The following is a 22,377-nucleotide window of genomic DNA, read 5'->3' as shown; positions in this document are numbered from 1 at the left end:
TGACATTCGTTATGTTACCTGCCCATTCATTCCACACATTCTAACTCTCTCCTTAACATAAGTACTGAAAGTACATTAAAAGTGATACCGAACACATTTCCCCAAAAGGAAACCATGCCCTACATTTAAGCTACGCTTTTCTTACAGGCAGGTCCGTATTTGCATTGCCTGTTTTCCCTCCATCTTGTGTGATCAGTGCAGTCCTGCGCCCCTCCGCTCGTGTTTGGTTTTTTCCGGCCGCAGACGGTGTCATTTCTCGGATCAGATTGAATCATATGAGCCTCTCCGAGCCCCTAGGTCCCAGCGGCCTTTGTGAATTGTTTGTATGTTCCTGCGTATTTCCTTTTACCTTCTATTTAAGACCGGCAGTAGTTATGAGTGAGTTGATAGCATCCAGCCAGAGTAAATTTTTCCTGAATTTGTAATCTGACACATTATTAGTAGTTGTGTTCCTTACTGTTCAAGGTGCTATGGTTATAAGGATGTTAATTAGATCTAAAATTCCGAAAGGGCATGAGTATTCATTTACGTGGTGGGAAACCACATACAAGACCCTATGGTTTTAGCACTTACTGTAATAAGAAGCTGTTAGCAGACGTGACACACTGGGGGAACCATTCAGTCTGAATCATGCCGAAGAACTTGAGCTCATAACACTCATAACAATTGACTATTTCATGGCTTCTGAATAATATGGCTATTTACTGTTCTCCTTGTTATTAGTCCTTCAGTATAGGTGACCTGAAATCAGAGATGTTCTGTGGTCTGTAGGATTTTTTTATGGCCGCGGTTTAAGGTTTGTCTTGCTGTTATGTAGGTGTGTGTGGTTGTGTGTAGGGGTCATAATGGTATATTTTGTTGCTTTAAATTTGAGTGGGAGAAGAGCTATTCCAGTGTCTGGAAGACATTTTAGAGACCTAAAGAGAGGGGGCGTTTCTCAAGCCACAAAGATAATGAGCTATAGTCTTCTAGTGGACCTTTGGTCTTTAGTGATTTCATTTGGAATTTCTCTCTTTATTAAGAGATTAAGATCTGTTTTTCAGAGTAATGTTGTATTGAGTGCAATCAAAGATGGGTATCAGTAGGGTGTCTATTTCATACCTTAATTTAAGGTACCTTTAAATATAATTTTGATCCAGTATTGTGTTTTCAGCTTTTCAAAATCAACTTAAAATAGTTTATTTTGATACTGTAAACAATCTAACATATCAAGCCTTCAGTGTTCAAACTCTGTAGCTTGGAGTCAAATAGTTTAGCACTATTGCAGAAAATATGTTGCAACTTCGGATCCCACATAAACTGACGTATCAGTCCCCACTGAAATCGCGATTTGCTCATTCATATTCCAGTGAACATTACGACACTACCTTCCTCAAGCAGAGTATGGGAGTATGAGTGAATCTTGACATCGGGGAAATTTTGGAGCTTGCTACAAGATGAATGCGTCTGCACTACAAGAAATTCGAGTGAAATCAAACGTCTGTCAAGAGCAAATGCGGAATTATCTTAAGAAAGTTTACTGTTAATGACAGATGGTCAGATTCCATGTCAACTATTCAGACTGAATGTACTTTAACAGCAGACACAAAAAGGGGATTGTGTGTGCTCTTTTCAGTCTTGAGAGGCTATTCATAAAGAATTGACAAGATCAGTTTTATAATGGTTTTCTTAAGTAAGGCCTGAACTCTATATTTTAGTTCTCTTGATTCAAGGTTTGTTTGTGTTCTTACCACAGAGGTTAATGTGTCAAGAAGCATTGTTAGAAGACTCTTTTAAGTTCTACACCATTTACCACCTCAAAACCCGTCATACACCCAACCATCAAAGACAACCAGAAACACAAATTTTAAAATATATTTTCTTTAATTCAAAGGAGTGTGCTAGGTCTGTCCACATGTGAATATGTACATAATAGTGTTGTAAACCATTTTTAAACATATTTACATTTTACAAAAATAGATATCTATACATATAGCTATTTACAATACAGTAAACTGTCCAGTCTCATATTAGCTTGTGCTTTTGTGAAAGTATGAGTCTCCTTTTCTCTTGGCATCTTTATGCTATGCTTCTGTTCTTCACCGATTCTCTCTGTCCCTCTCATCCAGAACTGCTGTCGCCTGGCACGAATGCCTGTCGCTCCGGTGATTTTCTAACCGGGTCTCCTGCTTGCTGATCATGGGTCTGGTGCTCTTATTGCACACCTTCCATGCTCTGCCACGCAGGATCGGTCTGCTGCCGTTTTCTCTCAGTCACTGTGTTTGGTAACATGGACACAGCCTTACTTTTGCCCCATCCACTGAAAGTCATCATACATCTGGGGAAAGAGCGGAGACACAAGTTAGAATCGAAATATTCGGAACTGTCCCAGCCATTACGTGCACAACTCGGCATCGGTAAATCTATAAATGATTTGCCACCTTAACATTGACCGGTTTAAAAACCATTAAGAAAAGCACGCTGTGTGGAAGCCTACCATGTCATCATCAGATAGAGCTTCTTCGTCACTGTCCTCAGCCTCGCTCTCTGGCAGCTCTCTCAGCTCATGATCTGTGAGCTCATACAGCTGCTGCTGGATCTCTGCGTTCTGCCGCCCGTAGGTGAGGTGGTACGGCGAGTACCCGCCATAGGTCAGGCTGTTGACATTGGCGTCCTTGGCGATGAGGAGTTGTACCAGCTCCAAGTTCTGGAGGTCCACCGCGAGGTGAAGCGGGCTGCGGCCATTGCACTGCTCCTGAGAGAACACCAGAAGGTACAGTTAGACGACTGGTAGCTACATATCCATTTCTCTCCATGAAAGAACTTGGCAATGGAATGCGTTTTGAACAGGGTGACACCTACCTGGGCATTGATATCTGCGCCAAGTTCAATAAGCATCTCCACCATTGATAGGAAGCCATGAATGGAGACGAGGTGGAGACAGTTGTGTCCTGTAAATAGATGAAACAGCTGGTCAGGGACAGGTGACTAGAAACCCTGAGTCATCAATGGGGAAGTTAGAACACAGAGGCAGAGGTGCAATTTCCTGGTCCAGGTGTACCTACCACTGTAATTGGGGGTGGCCAGGATGGATTGAAGCTGTTGTGTGCAGGCCTGGGTTAGCACACTGAAGCAGTGCAGGGATCCCTTCTTGCAGGCGATGTGCAGGGCAGTGTTCCCAAATTCATCCACCACCTGGGGGTCACAGCCAGCCTTTAGGAGCCGGTCTACAATCTGAGGCTGCTCCATGATCACTGCCAGGTGGAGAGGGGTCTGAGGAAAAAACCAGGAAGAAGCATTCAGCCACTGAAATGAAGCCCTATACCCATCTAGGTGTTGTGGTACTTCTTTGAGGTAAATGCAGATTGTGGTACTTCTTTGAGGCAAATGCAATCCTTGTGTTGACATTTACCTGTCTCTGGTGGTTCTGTACATTGAGGAACGGATCGTTCCGTGAATGTTGAATCATCTGGATTGCATAGTCTTCTGCCTCGTGGATAATGGCAAGATGAAGAAGTCTGGAGGGGAAAAAAAAGAATTTTTAAAAAACTAATATTCGTAGACAGTGGTTATTTAACGTGTGAGCAATACAGTCTATAGTTTTGCAAGGAATTTTTTTTCTCCAATCAAACTATTTCCACTAGTAGTGGCTTGACACATTTTGTGCGTTAAAGGCGTCGGATTCCTGGCAGAGCGCCCGGGACTTTCCAGACTTGCCTTACCTTAAGTACCGCCCAAATTGACTGCGCGACGTTAGGCTACATACTTGCAACTTACATAAATGCAGTGTATTTCTGTGTTTATTTCTATTTTCCAAACCAAAATTCAACTTTACTTTTCTTCCGCTTTTGCCGAACAAATAAGCCTTTCAATTTAAAAAATTTCTCCAGTTTAAAAAAAATTGTTAAGCTATTTCATTGCTACAATCATTACATTTGCACTACAATTTTTTTTTTTTCCTTATTCAAAATATGTTCATTGCCGGGACAAAACCCAATACAAACGGCTAATCAGGCATAAGTGAAAAAACTTACGTGTCTCCGTCTTCAGTTCTTTCCAGTTTCCATGGCTCGCTGGTGTACTCTCTTGAATCCACGGGAGCCACAGTCAGGCTTTTCATGTCGTTCAAAATGCCATTACATGCGTCTTCCTCTTCTTGCAAAGAATAAACACCGCTGTCCACTCGGTCGTCGTTGCAGGGCAACACTTTCCCGTGTTTCGAATCCATATTATAATCCAACTGGTTGCTGTTGCTTACTTGAAAGCGATCCATTTTCATTTAGAACTCTGGTAGTAGGCTACAACGTCTTCACGTAACCAGCTACAGCCAAATTGTAGCTGGCTGTGGAGTGTATCAGCATTAAATCTAGATTGTGGGAGGAGCCTCTTGGGGTGGGGGATTTCCAGATGAGTTATCGGGTTAACGGCGTTTGGGAAACTCAGCTCAGAATTTGATGAAAATTCCCCCCATAGCTAGATGTGTATGAAACCCCCAGATGTGTAATTAAATGTTAACATCCATGTTCACTATTTTGCAGAATGGATTTTGAAACACAAAATGTGGACATAACACGTAAAAAGGGATGAAGCACTGTTATTTTGTTTCATTTTTCTTTCTTAATAATTAATAAGATAATTGCGCGATTTGAAGTTTTAGTGTTCCCAGTTTATAGGAGTCAATGAGTGACTATGGGATATTTTAGTTGTGGAAACACCCGTCTGGATGCACAAGGGGACACTTGGGAGTTTCTTCGTTTGGTTACTATTAATCATTTTGTGACAAAACCCACGAGGGTCATGGAAAAGTAACACGTGAAGTGCTTCTAAATGAACATTAAGTTTTGCATTGATAACTGCAATATGATTGTGCTGAATTTGGAAAAGGCAGTGCATAAGTTATTTTGTGTAAAATAGCTCTCTTATTGCAACATTTATTTAACTGTTGTCAGGGTTCCTTTTGCAAGCACAGCACAAAACTTTTTGCATTATTGAAACAGAACTGTTTACACTTATATGAATATAACTGACTGCAAGTGTATGAAAATTAAACTAGACGTGCGTAAAACTAAACTGCAGATGGGGGAATCTCTTGTCCATCATTGAATCCCATGTGATGGTAAACCAATTCAGCGGCACCCTGATTAATATTATTCCACCATTTCACCTGCGGGGAAATTCCTATTCCACAAAATGACTTACCTGGATATGAATATTCACCTTTCTCAATCAGACAGTAACTAGGGACAATTTCGGTTTGCACAATAATGGTGCGTATACAGAGGTGGATTTTTTTTTTTAAATCAAGCAACAACAACAACATAGCAACGGTTTCCATGCAGAATTATTTGCTTTGGCTTAAAACCACATACGTCCTCTAGTGGTAACGTGCATGTAGTCTTTACGTCACTACAAGGTGTGGAGTGCGTACAACATAGTTTTTGTCTGCACTATGCCGTTGCTGAAAAAAAAGACTTTAAATAAATAGGCCTAAATAAAAAAAGACACAGAACGAATTTTCCCATTTTGTCTGATAATGAATGACGTATTTTTATTGTTTGCATTACAGAGCTTATCTAAAATTTCACAGGTAACGCCGAATAAAATACTTTTATTTGGTATATGCCAGGGGTTTCCATACGTACGATGTCTTTATAACAGCATATACGACCTGGGAATATATAAAACCATTATATAAGACCTGGGAAATCATATCTGAAATGAAAGAAAATGTTCCCAGAGATATCTTGTGATTGCTAGACTGGATATCCTGAGAAACTCCCAGGCACGCAAAGTACTTTCAGAAGAAAAAAAAAATGCTTACATCAAATCCACTTCTGTTTGTGTCTGGGCTCTGTGGTGTTTACAGCAGAACTCTAGGGGAAACAACGTTGTTACACAATCCAGTTCCTCTCTTCTTGTGCGTTTGGCTTGTGCTGAGGCACACAGCTAGCAGTACTGGAGTCATAATCTGTTTATGTTCAATATTTTTCAGGAGTGTTATTCTATCTCTTTGCTTTTCTTAAACGTGCATTGGCACAGGGGAGATAAATTTGGATTGCAAACTGTTTGCAACTAAGGATTTTCTATTTCTTCCAATAATGAATATTACACAACCAACATAATGTAATGTTTTAAGCTAAGAATGATGATAAATAATATACAAATCTAATTTAAAAAATAATAATTTTCAATTTAGATTGGTACAACTCCAAGTTTTCATTAGCCTCTTATGTAAATGCAATGTTTTTATGTACAGTTTGGTAAGATATCCTTCTTGTTGTTTTATGCAACAGAGGACCGCATTTACCTCATGTCTTATGAACACTATGTCTCAATATTAGCTTTTGCATGCATTTTTTTTTCCTGTTGAGAGTATTCAGATAACTTTACAATTTTTCTATTATCTGAGTACTCTAAAATGCTGTATTTGTTGGCATCATGCATACACTGTGCATGTAGAAAAAACTGAATTCTGCTGAACAGCAAAAAAATAATATTTCTGTTTTCCATTAACCCATTACAATTGTAGATAGTTTTGAGCTATGAGACTCTGACGCTCCGTAGAGCAGGATGTTTAAAGTTAGTGCCTGGGTTCCGCTGAAGTGTGGGGTTTTGGAATATTTCTGGGGAATCCCTGTTCCCTGTGGAGGAGGTGAAGATTACAGCTTGGCAGGTGTGTCACTTGCCACAGAACTACTACGAAAGCGATACATACTGATGTATCGCTTTCGCTGCCCTTAACGCCACAGTTCAGTCTTTTTCTTTTCTCTCTATTTGGAATGCCCAATTCTATTCATATGCCTTTGTTGTCACTGCAACCAATTTTGGAGAGCGCAGACAAGCACAAGCCCTCCTCTGAAGGACATAGGCCAAACCATTACTTTTCACTCAGCAGTGCAATAGTTCAGTTTTCAGACTGTCCGAGGAACAGGCTCATGCAGAGACCTTTTGAGGAGTAGGTGCTCAAAGTGAAAAAAACTGTGCACATTGTACATAATAAATTTTACCAAAATGAAGCACAGCATGAGCACTAAAACTATTGACAGCAACTATAATGTTAGAAATTTATGAAATTAAAGGGACAAATTGGGCACCCCCCATGTGCATCTGATTCACCATGTGCCCTAAAATACATTTTTACTGACAAACAGCACACATGCGCTTCTTTGCTGAGAAGGAATATCCCAGTACATTTAGAACGTGACTATCCCTGTACAGTTGGTAAGTGACTCAGGCATGAGTCAGCACGTCAGAGATCCAGTCCATTCTTGTCTGTTCTCCCTCTCTCTGCAGGGACTGGTGAATGTGAAAGTGCTTATTGTCACGAATGGCATGCGTGCGTCATGCTGACACAGTAGGCTTCTTACATAAAGCTGTACCTGAGACCGCAATAATGATGGGGTCCTGGCACTCCCTGCATTATTTGACACGCTGTTGAAGAGCAAAGTTCATTTATAGCACAGCTGCTACCGGACATGCTACCGGGCCCCGCCCCAGAGCAGACACTGGGTGCCCGACGACGCAAAGACAATCCAACAAACTAATAGCCACCCTGCCTGGGTGGTTAAATGTCTGATTATGAGGGGCCCTGCAGTGCTACCAGCCCCATTTGCCATTGGGATGGTCAGGAACAGGTGCTGGACTAAGGTGGAAATCACCTCACTGAACTACTGTTTTTGGCAGACCTCTGGTCATTTAGTATCAGGTTAACTGGGCTGCCTCATTAAGGGATTCACAATGACCCTCCCCTTCCACATTTTGATCCAGTACATCTGTACAATGCACCTGTAATTTACACCTGTATCACATATACATGTGTACAGGTGTAAATTATGGTACAATCAGGGAGGGTATTCTTGCTGGCATGGATGGTGCACAGTAGCATGATGAAGCACAGTTATATCACAGTCATCGGTGTAATTGAACTTTGCACTTTAAGAGACGGGCGAGATGGACAAGAATGGACTGGATCTCAGGTGAGCTGACTCATGTCTGAGTTATGTATTAACTGCACAGGGATATTCCTTCTCAATACAGAAGCATACTCATGTTCCTTAGTCATGTGCCCTGCTTGCCTGTAAAAATGTCTTTTAGGCCACATAGGGAATGCACTGATCAGCTGCTGTACCAGGCACGTGCTGAGGGGGGCTCCAGGTGCTTAAGCATCTGCTCCTTTTACCCCAAGTACCCAATGTGCCCCTTGGATTTGATTTTTAAAAATTATATTCCTATCCTTATTGTTGTTGTCATCAATTTTCATTCATTAATTTCGGTTAAATATATTCTATACAATAACTGGTTGTCGTAAAAAAGGGTTGTGTCCTTTTCTCACTTTGAGCACCTACCCCTTAAAAGGTCTGACCCTATACTATACTGTGGCTTCATGTAACCTACTCAGAATTCTTTGTATACATTATAACAAATCTGATAGTTAGTGGAGAGAAGTGGCAGTTCTTTTAAACTATAAAGGTAAATATAGATATATACAACTATGTGTGGCATAGAAATAATATAATGACCACTGGGTTTCCACTAACATAGCCTAATAAAAATGTATATATTTCAGGGATGGGCTGCAATATGGCTTTTTGCATTTTATGTTCCCAATCATTTGGGAGACATATCTTTATTGAATACAGAAGCCGTTGTCCCAATGAATATAATGTCCTAGTCTACAAATGTATTACACAAGATGCAAACAGGAATGTCCTGGTCTTTAGAGAGATTCCATCTGTGAGCAGTGAGGTAGTCATGTGATCAGAGAGTTTCACTTCATTCAGTGGTTGCCTAGTGATTCAGCATTCACCTATGCCATACTTTCATCAACCAAATATTTGTAGGTATGTACGTCCTGTTCTGGGGACGAGGGGGATTCCTAGCTGGTACTGTCTCATGACTCCAGGGAACAATATACTCTAGGGAACCATTGGAATGCGAATGGAATGTGTCTCACACCCAGTTTTTCCTGTTCTGAAACACCTGTGGCAAAATAGACATTGTAAGTATTATAGACTAAAATAGTCTTCCATACCTTGAGAACTAAATATCAAACATTTTTTGTAACTATGTAGTAACATAAACATGAGCAGTGTCTTAATTGATTTCAATGGTTGCTAAACTTAAGCTTCAAATGTTTACTCTAAATATGTTGCTTCTAGTTTTCTGGAAATGGAAATGTGTATATTACCAAAGGCCTCACTGTAGAATGAAATAAAGTTTATGAAGTAACAAGAAATCATTCCATGCTACTGCTATTGTTGCTTACACTGTAATACAATAAATTACTATATCAATATCCATCCATCTATACCTGCTTATTCCTTTGTCAGAGTCACGGGAGATCCTCACACACTCATACCTAGGGGCAACATGTATATATGTATATGCATACCTTGGGAGTTTGTCTGATAGCTGCTACTAATCCAGGTGAGAGGTAATGTAAGATAAATTAGGAGTGTCAGAAATTATTTATGAATAATAATAATAATAACGATAATAATAATAATAATGATAATAATAATAATAATAATAATAATAATAATAATAATAATAATAAAATTGTGTGCAATACAGAGTGTACAATGTTTCACCACTAGGGGGCAATGTTCCCCTGCTTTAGTTGAATATTTGTTCCATTACTATTTTGAACACAATTTTTCTGATCCATGTGTATTAAGCTTGGGTGATTCAAGCAGCCCTTTAACCAGTGGATTTTGGGGGTCCATAGCTTTTACCTTGCCATTGGCATATATTACCAATCGCGATTTTCTTTTTTTCCCCCAGGCGAATTTTAACTTGGCTCAATTTAAAATGAGATGAAATTAGTGACTTACTGTATACAGTGACTCATACGAGTAAATATATTTGATTTTTTCTTCAGCTTTTGGATATATCTGTATGGGTAAAATACAAAATTCAAAATATAAAAAATATAAAATATATAAGATATTTTATAAAACTCTTAATTCTAGCATGTTTTTTTGTTGTAGTTACACCATAGTACATACTTTTATCTTTGTTAGGAATAAGATTAATATTGAGCTTACACTGCTGAATTGCCAATACTTCTTTAATTAATGAAACCCTGATGCAACCTGGATTAGAAAACAACTATTATATTTATTTTGACCGATAATGAAAGAATGGTAGCGCGTAAGGATTTCACTGAAAATAAATAGATACGGGCAGCGTAAATAAGCATGAATACAAGACCGTACGGATGTAACTGAATCGATGCAATGAATTGACTGACAAGATCAACTTGAAACAAATTTCATGTACTGCCCCCTGGCGAATGAATACTGAAATTGAGCATTGTTAATCACTTTCGGCTTAGTGTCCACGTTGCCCTTGATTGATTGAATCTGAAGTTTCAGTGCAAGACAAAACCAAGAGCTTGTCGCCTGCCTACTCGAACCTTCTAGGATAAGATTGGACACCCATGGTTTAGAGAATAGTTCATCAAATGGGCAAACATCTCTTTTTTCAGTAAATGGCAACATTAGGTGTAGTCTTTGATCCAGTTTTTTTTCTTTTTTCGTGGCGACTATATGCATGCACAGGTCTGTAGCAATGGTTGTTCAAGATCAGTAGGAAGTGTGACACTCCCATTAGGGCATAGGCTTGCACAGTGGTTTGCTCTGACTCAGATTGTGGACTATTCAAAAGTAGGATATTATTCAGTGTTGGAATTCGTCTATGAAACCTGAAAACAGGCAGCGGTATCCCAAATTAGAATACCGTGGTTCACATAATTACGCGCGTCTATGTCTTTTCTTGAATGCAATAATATAATTTGACGCTATTACAACAACTGCAAAAATTATCTTATCTTTATTTACACCCAGGTTGTAAGAATGGTGCGTGCAATCAAAGCACCATTGCTCTGTGTGTCTGTTGAGGGGGAGGGGGAGAACATAGGCGCTAATTAGGAACAATTAAATTTTAATTAACCACGCAAGCTGCCGGCCTTGATGCTGCCAGATCCAGTACAGTAGGTTTTACATAGGTGCTAGAGCTGTTCACCTCCTGCAGTGCTGAGTCATCCCGCACCATCACCGTTCATCACCTTATATGCAACGCTATCTCAGTTCTTAAATGCTAAATGAATATACTTCCAAAGATAATTGGTTAAACCTTATTTGTATTATAACAGGACACGAAACAAGGCCTATATATTAATTAGACCCACAGTTACAACGCAATCAATCAGTAACGTAACACACCTCGTTAACAAGAAATTCAGAAATTGCACCGCAATTAGGTTAAAGCTTGAATGATACACATGTTTAGGCAAGAGAATAGAGTTTTATTTTTACACACAGTGTTTTTTATTTATTTATTAATTGTATTAAAAATTGTCCCCCTTAAATATTAGGGATGCTGAAGCTTCTCAGCACTCACAGAGCTGGCGCCTAGGCACACACACGTAACACATTGTGTAAAATTGTAAAATCATGTTTGCGTATCGGCTATTGTATTTGCAATATGCATTTATATTGCAAATAAGGTTGCAATATATTGCAAGAAACATCAGTAGCCTATATACAGAAGCTTTGCATTATATTTGGATTTAATAAATAAAAATCTGCCAGATCAAAGGTTTATTTAAATTTTGAATATAGCCTAGCTGTGAAAACTGAAAAAAATATAATCAAACATGAAAATGTACTAATCAAATATTTTCAAATGTAACTATAATTTACATATCTATATATGCTTTAATAACGGAGTTAAACGGTTATTCGCTCCTTCACGTATATCTTGTGAAGCAAATCTCCCCCTAATGAGCCAGTTTTCACGGGTATTCTTTGATTAAAGTGAAGTAACGCCCACTGAACCAGAACCACCTCCATTGAACATTTAATCACGCAGGCCGGTCACTGCGTGCCCTCGGGAATAACGGGGGCTCAGCTACTCTGATCTCTTATCAGCGTCCCCAGCCTTGCGAGGAGGAGGAACGTCAATGAGTGTCCTGTTCCCACTGGCATGTTATCAGCGGGGTGGGCAGCCTCCAAAGCCAGTCCCACACACCATCCTGTCAACGCCGCAAGCATCACTACCCTTCTGCCGAAGAGATAGCGCCGCGTTCTCACTTGGGAAAATGGAAATGCAGATATTCCCATCGTTTTCCCCAATCGGGCAAGCAAATAGCATATGATACAGCGACAGTGGCTTTTAGCCTCCCCACCCCACAATGCAGATCAATGTGCGCTAGCGTTTTCCTTATTATATTTAGATTTGTATCATTGACCAAATCTAAATGCGAGGTGGTGCCTCTTCAAAATATCTGAACGAACGAGTAGCCTATTTAGTAGGGATGTGTTTGCAAGAATACAAAAAATATATAGAATGTAGGTCTAATGAATGTGAATTTACTGAAGCTATTTAAATAGTATCCGTTATTTTAATAAATTTAAATATACTATAGGCTACTGATATATAAATATATATATAGGCTACTTGCCTGGGTAAGTCGTCTTTTACAGTAGCATAGCCTATAGAGCGACAAAGATTAAAACATTTCTGACAAGCTGCCCGTTAGCCCGTATGTCTTATCTGCACGGTCTCATTCTTATCGAAAGCTGTCCTTCATGAACAGCTGTTTATATACTTAATTTGTATTGTTATAAAGTAGTATGCAATTACAGTGACTAGGCTGGGTATGCGAATCGATATTTAGTCAACATTAACGAAATAATATCAACATGTGTCCACGCGTTTGTAATTGCAGCCCACAGGCCACACTGTGCTAAGCATTAATCAGCTTGGATGACCTTGTTAGGAAAAAAAGATTTGCCTGCAGTAAACTAGTCAAACTGCAAATCACAGCAAACGAATTCAAAATTATTGCTAAGCTTATTGTGTCTTCCAATTTGGCATATCGCAAGGACGAAATATTTTGTTTACAGCCATAAAGGCATGCATATATAGGTCTAACAAAGGATGTGAAAAAATAATGAAATAACGGAGTAGTTTGTCTGTTAGAATATTGCCAATTAAATGTGTCTACAAAGTGGTTACTGCTAATCAATGTTTGAAAAGAGGATTACATTAAGCGAGATAGCCTTTTGAATTAAACTGTCTAATCATAGCCTTCATCTAACTCTCGTAGCACAGTCTGCGTCCCAGAAGCATTAATGAAAAAGCAGGTAAACTACATTAAACGGCTAAATTAAGATAACGGTCTGCCCACAAATGCCAAATTATGCGACATGCCAGCAGAACATCAAGCCAAAAGAATGCTTGCCTCTTAATTGCTCATATCAAATACAGGAAATGCTCGTAACCGAATCAAGAATTCCGAGAAAGGTTAAAGAAGAGCGCGGCGGGGGCACAGCATCAACTGAATCCTATTAGTTGGAGACAACGCTTCTGTCAGCACTCAACCATATTAGTGGGAGATGCTGCACTGCGGGAGTCTTTCAGTTTCAATCAAAACACTTTAAAGAGCACACGTCTCTGCAAAATTAAAATCGATCTTAGATGCAGTTATAATTAAGACCGAAACATAGACATATAATGTCTGGCTTCTATTTCCTCAATTATTTGCATATTTAAATCAGTTTATTAGGATGCAAAAGAACATACAGATTTGTATATGTAATACAGCAATGCGATCAAATAAGTTGATGTAGGTTAGTGTTGACGACTGCAGGAAGCTACGTAGTCAACCTGCAGTTGCGCCATTTACATTTAGCTTTTCCCAGTCACTTTTAGATCCAATCAATTTGTACGAATTTTAGACTGGTTAGCTATGTTAAAAAATTACTTGGACGTGACAACATCAATATCTATGCACAGTCACATTTGCCAAACATTTTTTTACTGCTGGAACTGATAAGACAGGCATTTCTGTCATCTTGAACAAACTTAACCTTTCACTGTGAAAAAGACATGGCCTATTTGAAGTTGTAATATTCAAAATATGCCTTTACATTTAAGGAACGAGACGAAAACATCTGTGTTCAAAATAAAATATAGTCATTGGCCTACATGAGAAACCTGTAGGCTATTGAATCTGCTATTTATGTGTGGACCGTACGGATCGCAAATCATACATGTCCTGTTATCTAATTATGTATATGAATAGTGTTGATCTAGTACGAATACTATAGGTTACATATAGGCTATAAACTACATACCATTTGAATGGATGTGAAAAGTTGCCAAATGTATGCCAATAAAGGACAACTAGGACCAATAAGTTACCAATATCAGCTGATGATACAATTTCAGATTGTAAAGACAATCTAGTTTCCATATCGGGAAAGCAACTGACAATAAACGTCCTCATTAAACCTTGCCCCTCCTACTTAGTGCGCTTTTGGCATTGTGGTCCAGTTATCCATTCTCTGATTACTGATTGGGCAAGGCTTTGACACAAATAGTGACTTCACGAAAACAAAAGGCAGCCCCAAAGATAAAAAGCAAGTCACGCGCATTGATGGACACAGTCTTAGATCGTCTCTCCAAGCGTATTCTGATACCACTGGTCATCAGGCACCGACCGCGCTTGTTTAATCGCATCCGAAAGTGGACGTAGAGTCGCCGGCGTAAAGATGCCCAGGGGATTTTTAGTTAAAAGGAGCAAACGGACTTCACCAGCATCTTACAGGATGCGCGATGGGGACAGAGACTCGTCTAAAGTGGATCAACCCCAACAAACAGAGGGGCAGACCACCGTGGCCATTGCATGTTCAGATGCACGACATCCCGGAGATGTCAGAGAATTATGGACGAGTGTCCCTGTAGAAACGGAACAGGCACAGCTTTCCGAAAGCGCAGAAAAAGCAGAAAGGGGTTTGGTCTCCACCGACAACATACGCGATAACATCGACAACTCCGGTCATGGCTCTCCGGGTCGAGCTGATGCTTCGTACAGTCCGATCAAACCAGTCGGCACAGAGCTTAAAAAAACGTTCTCTGAAAGGTGTCTGAGGTCACCGGCAATGGCAGAGTCCTTCCCAGTGGGCGCCCCCGTGTCTTCAATGGAAAGGTTACTGATGAATCACTCGCCCTTCCCGCCTTCAGACATTAAATTCGACACACCTGTTCACCTGTACTCGCCGCTTCATCACGTCATGAAACGACCATACCTGGATTCCGATCGCAAAGGCAAACCGAATAAAAAGACCAAGGTGATTAGGAAACTCAGTTTCGAAGATGAGGTGACCACCTCACCTGTGCTGGGGTTGAAGATAAAAAAGGAAAGTCCGGAGTCGAAAGCTGCGTCCTCTTCTGGGCATAAGAAACCGCTGGGTGAGTTCATTTGCCAGCTGTGCAAGGAAGAGTATCCTGACCCGTTTTCACTCGCACAGCACAAGTGCTCAAGAATTGTCCGCGTAGAGTACCGCTGCCCTGAGTGCGATAAAGTTTTCAGTTGCCCAGCCAACCTGGCATCACATCGCAGGTGGCACAAGCCTCGTCCGGTTAACGTGGAATCCCAAAGCGGCAAGAAATCTCAACTGCCAATAGACCATAGCACCGAGAAACAATCCACAGAGGGGAAAGAAAACGCCAGCAAGATACTGGTTAACGATCAGCACCACTCCTCTCTGGATAGCTCCCAGTTCCCAATTCAACAACACCGCTCAGTGGATAGCGGCGCAAGGCAAGATCAGCTGCGACGAAAGCCGCAGGAAAATTCCGCGTCTGTAGACCACAGTTTCAAAGTCCAAGACAGCTGTTTCGACCTTCATCTGAGAACTGGCGATAGCTCGATGTTACTGGGATGCTCAGAAACCGCGGATCCGACCATTGCCACTTACTTGCCTTCTGGTGCGAGCGAGGAGGTTTATGAGTGCCGCTACTGTAGCAAGAAATTCAGAAGGCAAGCATACCTAAGAAAACATCTCGCTGCCCATGAAACAATTAGGTCATCTTCTTGCAACCAGATAGAAAGTGGGCAAATCACATTTCCTTGTCATCTGTGCGGGGCCCATTTTCCTTCTTCGGAAATACGGGATAAACACCGGTTGTGGCATGCGGTGAGAGAAGACATTCTCGTGAACCCAGTGAAGAGCGTGAACACATTAGTGAGACCAGACCTAATGCAAAGAGAACAACAGATATTTACTTGCAAACACTGTCCTTCTACTTTTTTCAGTTCACCTGGTTTGACAAGGCATATTAACAAGTCTCACCCGACGGAGAACCGGCAGGTGATGTTGTTACAAATGCCCGTAAGGCCAGGTTGCTAACTTTGCAGATGTGTTCAAGTAGCCTAAAAACAGTAAAATATAAAGTATAAAGTACAGTATTTCTTACGTGTGAATTCAGTTATTCAATATGACATAGTAAAACCGCAGAGTATCCGAACTGGTCTTATATTTCTTCCAGTACTCGAACAGCGGGAAAGAAAAAATATTGTAGTGAAGTATTTTCACCCGAATGAAAAATAGCCACTTATATATTGACATCAAGTTTGCAATAAAATTCGATACTCTATTTAGTTGCCAGTTAAATCTATGTTTTCTCATCAGTCTATGTGAATACAAAAATGTAGCTATATAAGAAGGGCTGGGGCCACTAAAATCAGAAGATTGACAATAGTTCAAACTATCTTTAGACTCAGTGCATAATTTACTTCTGGCACGTGGTCAGTAAAACTGCTAATTGGTATAATAAAATAAAACTAGACCAGGACGTCTTGAACCATTAAATGTAGTTCCTATGGAAATTGAATGTGCTTGTTAAGTATAGTTGTAGCGATTATTAAAAAAAAGAATATTACATTTATTTTCCTAAACAGAAATAATCGAACTTATCTGTGACTGTGTAAACAAGTGTTTGTGAAAGGGAAAAAATGTATTTCCACATCAAATGATTTTCTGAAAACTGCCTACATCACAATAATTTTAATATGTTGTACTCCAAGAAAAACATTGTATATTTATATTTTACTATGTGGTGAATATGAAATGTACCCATCAGAAAACTGTTTTAAATAAGGCACTGTGTTAACCAAAGGTTAATAAAACAATTGTAGACACTGACTTAACTGTCTCCTGGAGTCTGTATTTTGTTAGTACTTTCTACCCCTGAAAGACTTACTGAACGTCGGCACACTCAAGATACAAGATTTCAGTGTACAATACATTTCATGAAATTCATTTTGGGATGGTAAAAAGCAAAGGGGAGGAAAACATTCCAGGAGTCAAAACGGACGAATATTTGTACTTTTCCCAGCACTACGTTGAGGTCGCACTTGATCACCGACCCATGATCCTGGGATCAAACCAGGTTATGCTTCCAGACCTCAACTGAAAAACGCATTAGTTCCCTGGTAGCACGTTGCTTTTGATCAGCATGCAACAAAGACACAGAGCTGATTTGCTAGACGTGCAGCCGCACACACCCGCTATACCAGTCCGTGCTACCTTCATGTTCACTCCCCACTTAAAGCTGGCGGAACATCCAGCACACTCCAGCATGTTAACGACCGCGAAAATGTTAATGACCAGTAAATACCCCGCAGGAGTCAGAACAAGGAAGTGATAAGAATACTTTTTATTGTCAAATTTAATTGCACATCCATTTTCCTTGCCTTACAGCCATTACAAATGTATAGATACTACAAGTTTGACAAGACTAATATTTGTGTGTGGTTTGTAGCTCTTTTATATCAACACATGCAGTTAGTACTGGTGCCATGCTGCGTTTTGGTCAGTAGTAGCATACAACTGCTGATGAGCAAAGGTTTTTTTCTGTTTACTATGTGCACATTTCAGAGACTGGAATGCAGTACACACAATTCATTTGGACAAATCAACCCATAGGATGTGGCATATTCTTCACTGACTGCCACCCAATCACGTGAAAGTGTTTCTTTCCCCCCCTCCTTGGTACACCTCATATCTGAACTAAAAGACATTTTCTAAACCACCTTGAACTATCTGAAGATCAAAAAGAGCACAAAAATATTGAACTGAAAATAAGCGTTCACAACCTCACAAATGTGCGAGTAGCAAAAGAAAACACATAATTGACCTCGAAAACAAATGAGATTCAAGAAACAACTGTTGAAACAGTGACAAATATTCTAAAAAAAAAAAAAGAAAAAGAAAACTAATTTGAGTTGGTCAAAAAAAAGACCATTTGCAATCCCTTTAGTCTCTAACAGAGAACCTATTGCTGAATGTGAATATACGTAAATCAAACAAAAATTAATAAAATGGCAACAAAAAGTTTCAGTATTCAAAAGAATAAAAAAAGCAGTGCTGCTTGTACGGTACACAAAGTTGGCGATTGGTGCAATGGGCCCCGTTTGAAAACAAGGGCATGGGACAGCATGGCGGCTTCTCCTGTCCCCTCGCAGGGAAAAAGCCAGAAGAGTGCCGCGGTGAGCAGCGCTCTGCCCGGCTCCGGCAGTACCATCAGCCCACCGGAGTCTCCAATCAGTCTGGTTTGGCATAATCGTGTAGTGTGATCTCCCTCTTTTTCGGGCAATGATACGCGTCTTTCTTTTCACGCAGCGGTGCGTCTCCCCCCCCACGTTACTAATGTTTGGAGAGTGGGGGGGGGGAGGGTGGGGGTTTGGAGAGGAGGAGGGCCTTTAAGTTCAGGGTATCGTCCCCACCGTGAACGTTCCGGTCCATCTCTGCTGTGAGCGGACCGCACGCGACCTCCAGCACCGAGTGGACTTCAGCAGGGCCCGGCCAGAGCAAGCGCCCTCAAATCAAACGCCAGCGAGAAGAGAGCTTTATTTCACCTTGGATTGTTGTTCTAAGTGGCTTGAGGTCAATTTAAGTTTTTTTTTTTTGGCAGATATAAATATTGTAAAATATATACACAGACCAGGTACGGTTCATACACTATACATATACATTTTTTATATATAACCATTATGAGTGAGAAGGGGTAGTTTCAATATTACACATTTTACATAAACAGACAAAATCAGTAACATTCTGCATCAGAAGTTGAAAACAGATTTTACAATCTTCATAATAAACGAAAGAAAAAAAAAAACAGTAGTGAATATCATTCTGGGATAAAATAACCATATTGATATTTAGTGTATCAAATCCAAAATGCAACATGAGCAAGTGCTTAGACTTAACCAAACAATTTACACTTCACAGACACGGGTGTCGTATTTCATAGCTTAAATCTGATTTTGCCAACCGACATTTGCCATCTTTGACCAAGCCCTTTAGTAACGGTTTAATTCTCCATTATAGACTACTGTACAAATATATATATATATAAAAAAACCGTATGGAGTAAGCAGTAACTGAAGGAAGAAGGTAAGCTTAAATAAATTTGTTTCTCTTACAATCACTGGCATCATAGTGGTGCGGAGAGGAGGGAACTCGTGACCTTCTTACACAGTGGCAACAGCTAAAATCACACAGCAGATGACACGAGTCTGTTATTTCAGTACAAAAGAAAAGTAAATGAACGCGCCCGGCTGCTTCTCGAGCACCAGACGCACGCCAAAAATACACACCTCTGTGTGGCTTTCCTTTTCGTACACAAATAATTATGTACTTTGAATATATACTTTGAATATACATACTTTTCGCTCTTTATACATCTGTCTATATGTGTGGAAGAGGTCCCTCGGTAGAAGAGAGTTGGAAGATAGGCCCAGCTCGGTGGGGGGGGGGGGGGGTGTCGTGTTGGAGGACAGGGGGGCGGGGTGGGCGGAGTCTTTGCTGGGGGGCGCGGTCCTGGCGGTCAGGTCTTATTGGCTGAGCCGGACGAGCGGCGGAGCTTCATGGACATGCGGCTCTTGCTAGCACGAGGTGACATTGGCGAGGCTAAGTCGCTCCCGTCTACCTGCGCCGCTGGACTTTCGCCCGGCTGACTCTCGGGGCATGAGCCTGCGGAGGAGAGGAGGGTGGGGGGGTGGGGGGAGAGCACAAGCGTCAGAGCCCCACGGCCTGTCCCCCCCAAAACATTCCACACATCCAGGAGGAAACGGGGTCACTCTCCATCACACGCTCACAACTGACAGTGACTACTGCGTTCTACTGATGCAGCCTCTACTCTTTACAGCATTAACTGCTATACATCATCATCAAGTTGCCTGGGGCTTAAAACCAAGAGGAGTTTAACTTCAGGGCAGGTTAAGGGCAGGTACATGCAATCCATCAATGCTGAAAAGGTTGAGGTGTTGCATCTCTGGAAAATCTTTGTCTCAGTGTTTTCTGGTTGCTGATATGAGGCGCAGTTTTGAAAAAGCCAAACAGGAAATAGCAGGTTAGAGGTAATTGCAGGAAAAACGTAGCATCCTCAAGCCCACGCTTCGTGCGATTCGCATTTTTAACCACTCATTTCTTTGCAATTGGGATGTATCACTGAAGTTACATTACATAATCTCAACGTGACTCCAATTTGAACAGTATTAGGCAGTCACTGGCAAAAAAAAAATAAAAATGATTATTTGTGTGGAACAAATATGCTTGCCACTTATCCGACCAGCACTTCTAAATTGCTACGAGAAACTAACTTCCCCCAAGAGTACCACTGCGACTTGTGTGTGTGTGCTGCAGTGAGCTGCTACGAATCGGCTAACCACAAGAGACGCTGGAACTAATCAACACGGAGACTTTACACCTAAACCTTAAGGAAGGAGCGGAGACACAGCGATGGGGTCAGAGGGGAATAACGGCATCGAAAGAGAAACTAAAAATGAAAACAGAACAAAATACAGGGGGGGGGGGAGGAGAGGAGGAGGGGGGGAGGAGGCAATTTGCCAGTTTCTTTTAAGCATACCATTCACAGCTAGCGTGAAAGACCTTCCGTTTCAAGCCTTTGCCCTTTACCTTGATGAGCCCAATGTTTTCTAGTGGAGGTTTGGGAAGGAGCAGAAATACCACAGCATTTCTCTCTTTGGTTGAGAATGAAGAAACGTGATATAAAGGGGGGGGGGGGGATCAGAGAGAGAGGACAGGAGAGAGGGGGGGATGAAACAAGGATGGGAGGATAACAGAAAGGAAAAAAGGAACAGAGAAATGGGAGAGAGAAAAGGGAAGAAGAGATAAAAAGATAAGAGGTGTGAGCAGTGACACAAGACTGAAAGGGAAACAGTAGCAGGTGTGCGTAAAACAGCGGAACCACTTCTGCACTGAGTTTGCGCACGCACACACACGCACGCACACACGCACGCACGCACACACGCACGCACGCACGCACGCACGCACACAGACCCATGCACACACATACATGCACGGACACATCAGCAAGCACACACAAAGACTGACACAGACAGACGAGCGCACACACACTCACACACGCAGACTGACAGACGCGCACACACACACAGACAGAAGACACATACATACACAGCTAAGACACAAACATGCACGCACGTATGTACACACACACAAGAAGCTACTTACCAACTTCAACCCTGTATCTCCAGAATAAACATTCCCCTCTACAGTTGCATGTGAGATGCTGTACAACCCACCACTAACCTAATAACCAACAGGCCCTCTTCTCTCAAGGCAGTGTCACTAGTTCCTCAACCTTTTCTCAATCTTGGTCATGAGCAGTTAGCAGTTTTAATTGTCCTTCTAAACGAGTGTTAACAAACTGGTCAGAATTCAGGCATAAGAGGCTTGTTACGTGTAGCTGTTCTTTGTGAGTTCTGAATTATGTAGGCAAATACAGATCATGCCAGCACATACTTTGCGACATTACCCATTTAGTGATATTTCTATAAATGCACACCAAATCTGCTGTGGGCCGTCAGTGTATGAAGTGCATACAGGACAACTCTCGGAGAATGGCATTCTGGGACGGCAGGAGGCCACCTGACCTTTGACACGACATCTAATCGACATTACAGAGTACAAACAAGAAAAGTAAGAGCGACACTAATCCATGCCAGAAGACGCACTGTAAGACAAGAGAGGGGTTACTGGATTTGAAAAAATGAAAAAGAGTGGCGAGTGGCGGCAAACGTAAGACGGAAATAAAAAAAATAAACTAAAAAAGCTACCTGGAGTTAAACACAAAGCAGACCGGGCGGTTAGAACAGCATGCAGGCCGGGGGTTAGGGCTAGACATTCATCAGAAGAGAACAGAGTCAGGCTCACTCCTCGCCACAGTGAGACAGACTGACTGGTTTAGTGTAGAGACACAGATAGGAATCCCCGATAGAGAGGGCTTATAACTCGGTTACAAGCAAAGGGAAACCAAACAGGAAAACAAAAAAAAAAAAAAGCAGTCTTAGTTTTGGTCGCTTCCAAAGTCTTACCTTCAGATACACACAAGTGATAGTTAATGATCTAAAAGGAGGAAACATAAGATAAAGGGAAAATAAAACAAAACGATAACCGGAAATAAAAAACCAAGAAACAAACAGATAAAAATGAAATAAATCATGATCATTTGGATTCGGAGGTTCAAAGAGGCCGTGTGTTATCACTTGGGCAGAAACAA

The 22,377-nt window shown here is 41.0% G+C and overlaps 3 protein-coding genes across 12 annotated transcripts in view; 1 reads left to right on the top strand and 2 right to left on the bottom strand.

Annotated features, from left to right (window-relative positions):
* Positions 1 to 1,844: 1,844 nt before the first annotated feature.
* nfkbiab (nuclear factor of kappa light polypeptide gene enhancer in B-cells inhibitor, alpha b) lies at positions 1,845 to 4,329 on the bottom strand. The gene is made up of 6 exons (XM_064323338.1): positions 4,014 to 4,329; positions 3,392 to 3,497; positions 3,045 to 3,252; positions 2,842 to 2,930; positions 2,477 to 2,734; positions 1,845 to 2,317 (listed from the first exon to the last, which is right to left on the bottom strand). The coding sequence occupies exons 1-6, from the start codon at positions 4,256 to 4,258 to the stop codon at positions 2,282 to 2,284; spliced, it is 942 nt and encodes a 313-aa protein (XP_064179408.1). The 5' UTR covers positions 4,259 to 4,329; the 3' UTR covers positions 1,845 to 2,281.
* A 10,104-nt stretch (positions 4,330 to 14,433) lies between these two features.
* On the top strand, positions 14,434 to 16,976 carry LOC135248545 (insulinoma-associated protein 2). Its single transcript, XM_064323326.1, has one exon. It carries the CDS (start codon positions 14,541 to 14,543, stop codon positions 16,179 to 16,181), a length of 1,641 nt encoding a protein of 546 aa, XP_064179396.1. The 5' UTR covers positions 14,434 to 14,540; the 3' UTR covers positions 16,182 to 16,976.
* A 495-nt stretch (positions 16,977 to 17,471) lies between these two features.
* The window catches only part of ralgapa1 (Ral GTPase activating protein catalytic subunit alpha 1), a 62,186-nt gene continuing 57,280 nt past the window's right edge, over positions 17,472 to 22,377 (bottom strand). For 4 of the 10 annotated variants that reach the window (XM_064323247.1, XM_064323236.1, XM_064323295.1 and 1 more), the window contains 2 exons: positions 20,704 to 20,818; positions 17,472 to 19,808 (listed from right to left, as the gene is read on the bottom strand). In XM_064323247.1, coding sequence (XP_064179317.1) covers positions 19,721 to 19,808; positions 20,704 to 20,818 — 203 coding nt within the window. In that variant the 3' untranslated portion in view covers positions 17,472 to 19,720. Of the gene's footprint in view, positions 19,809 to 20,703; positions 20,819 to 22,192; positions 22,224 to 22,377 lie in introns of those variants that run through there. The other 6 variants (XM_064323257.1, XM_064323318.1, XM_064323309.1 and 3 more) reach the window with 4 other exon arrangements.

Source organism: Anguilla rostrata, chromosome 1, assembly GCF_018555375.3.
Source record: "Anguilla rostrata isolate EN2019 chromosome 1, ASM1855537v3, whole genome shotgun sequence".
NCBI lineage: Eukaryota > Metazoa > Chordata > Actinopteri > Anguilliformes > Anguillidae > Anguilla > Anguilla rostrata.
The sequence above is the reverse complement of the archived record's forward strand: the minus strand, read 5'-3'. Positions and strand labels throughout refer to the sequence as shown.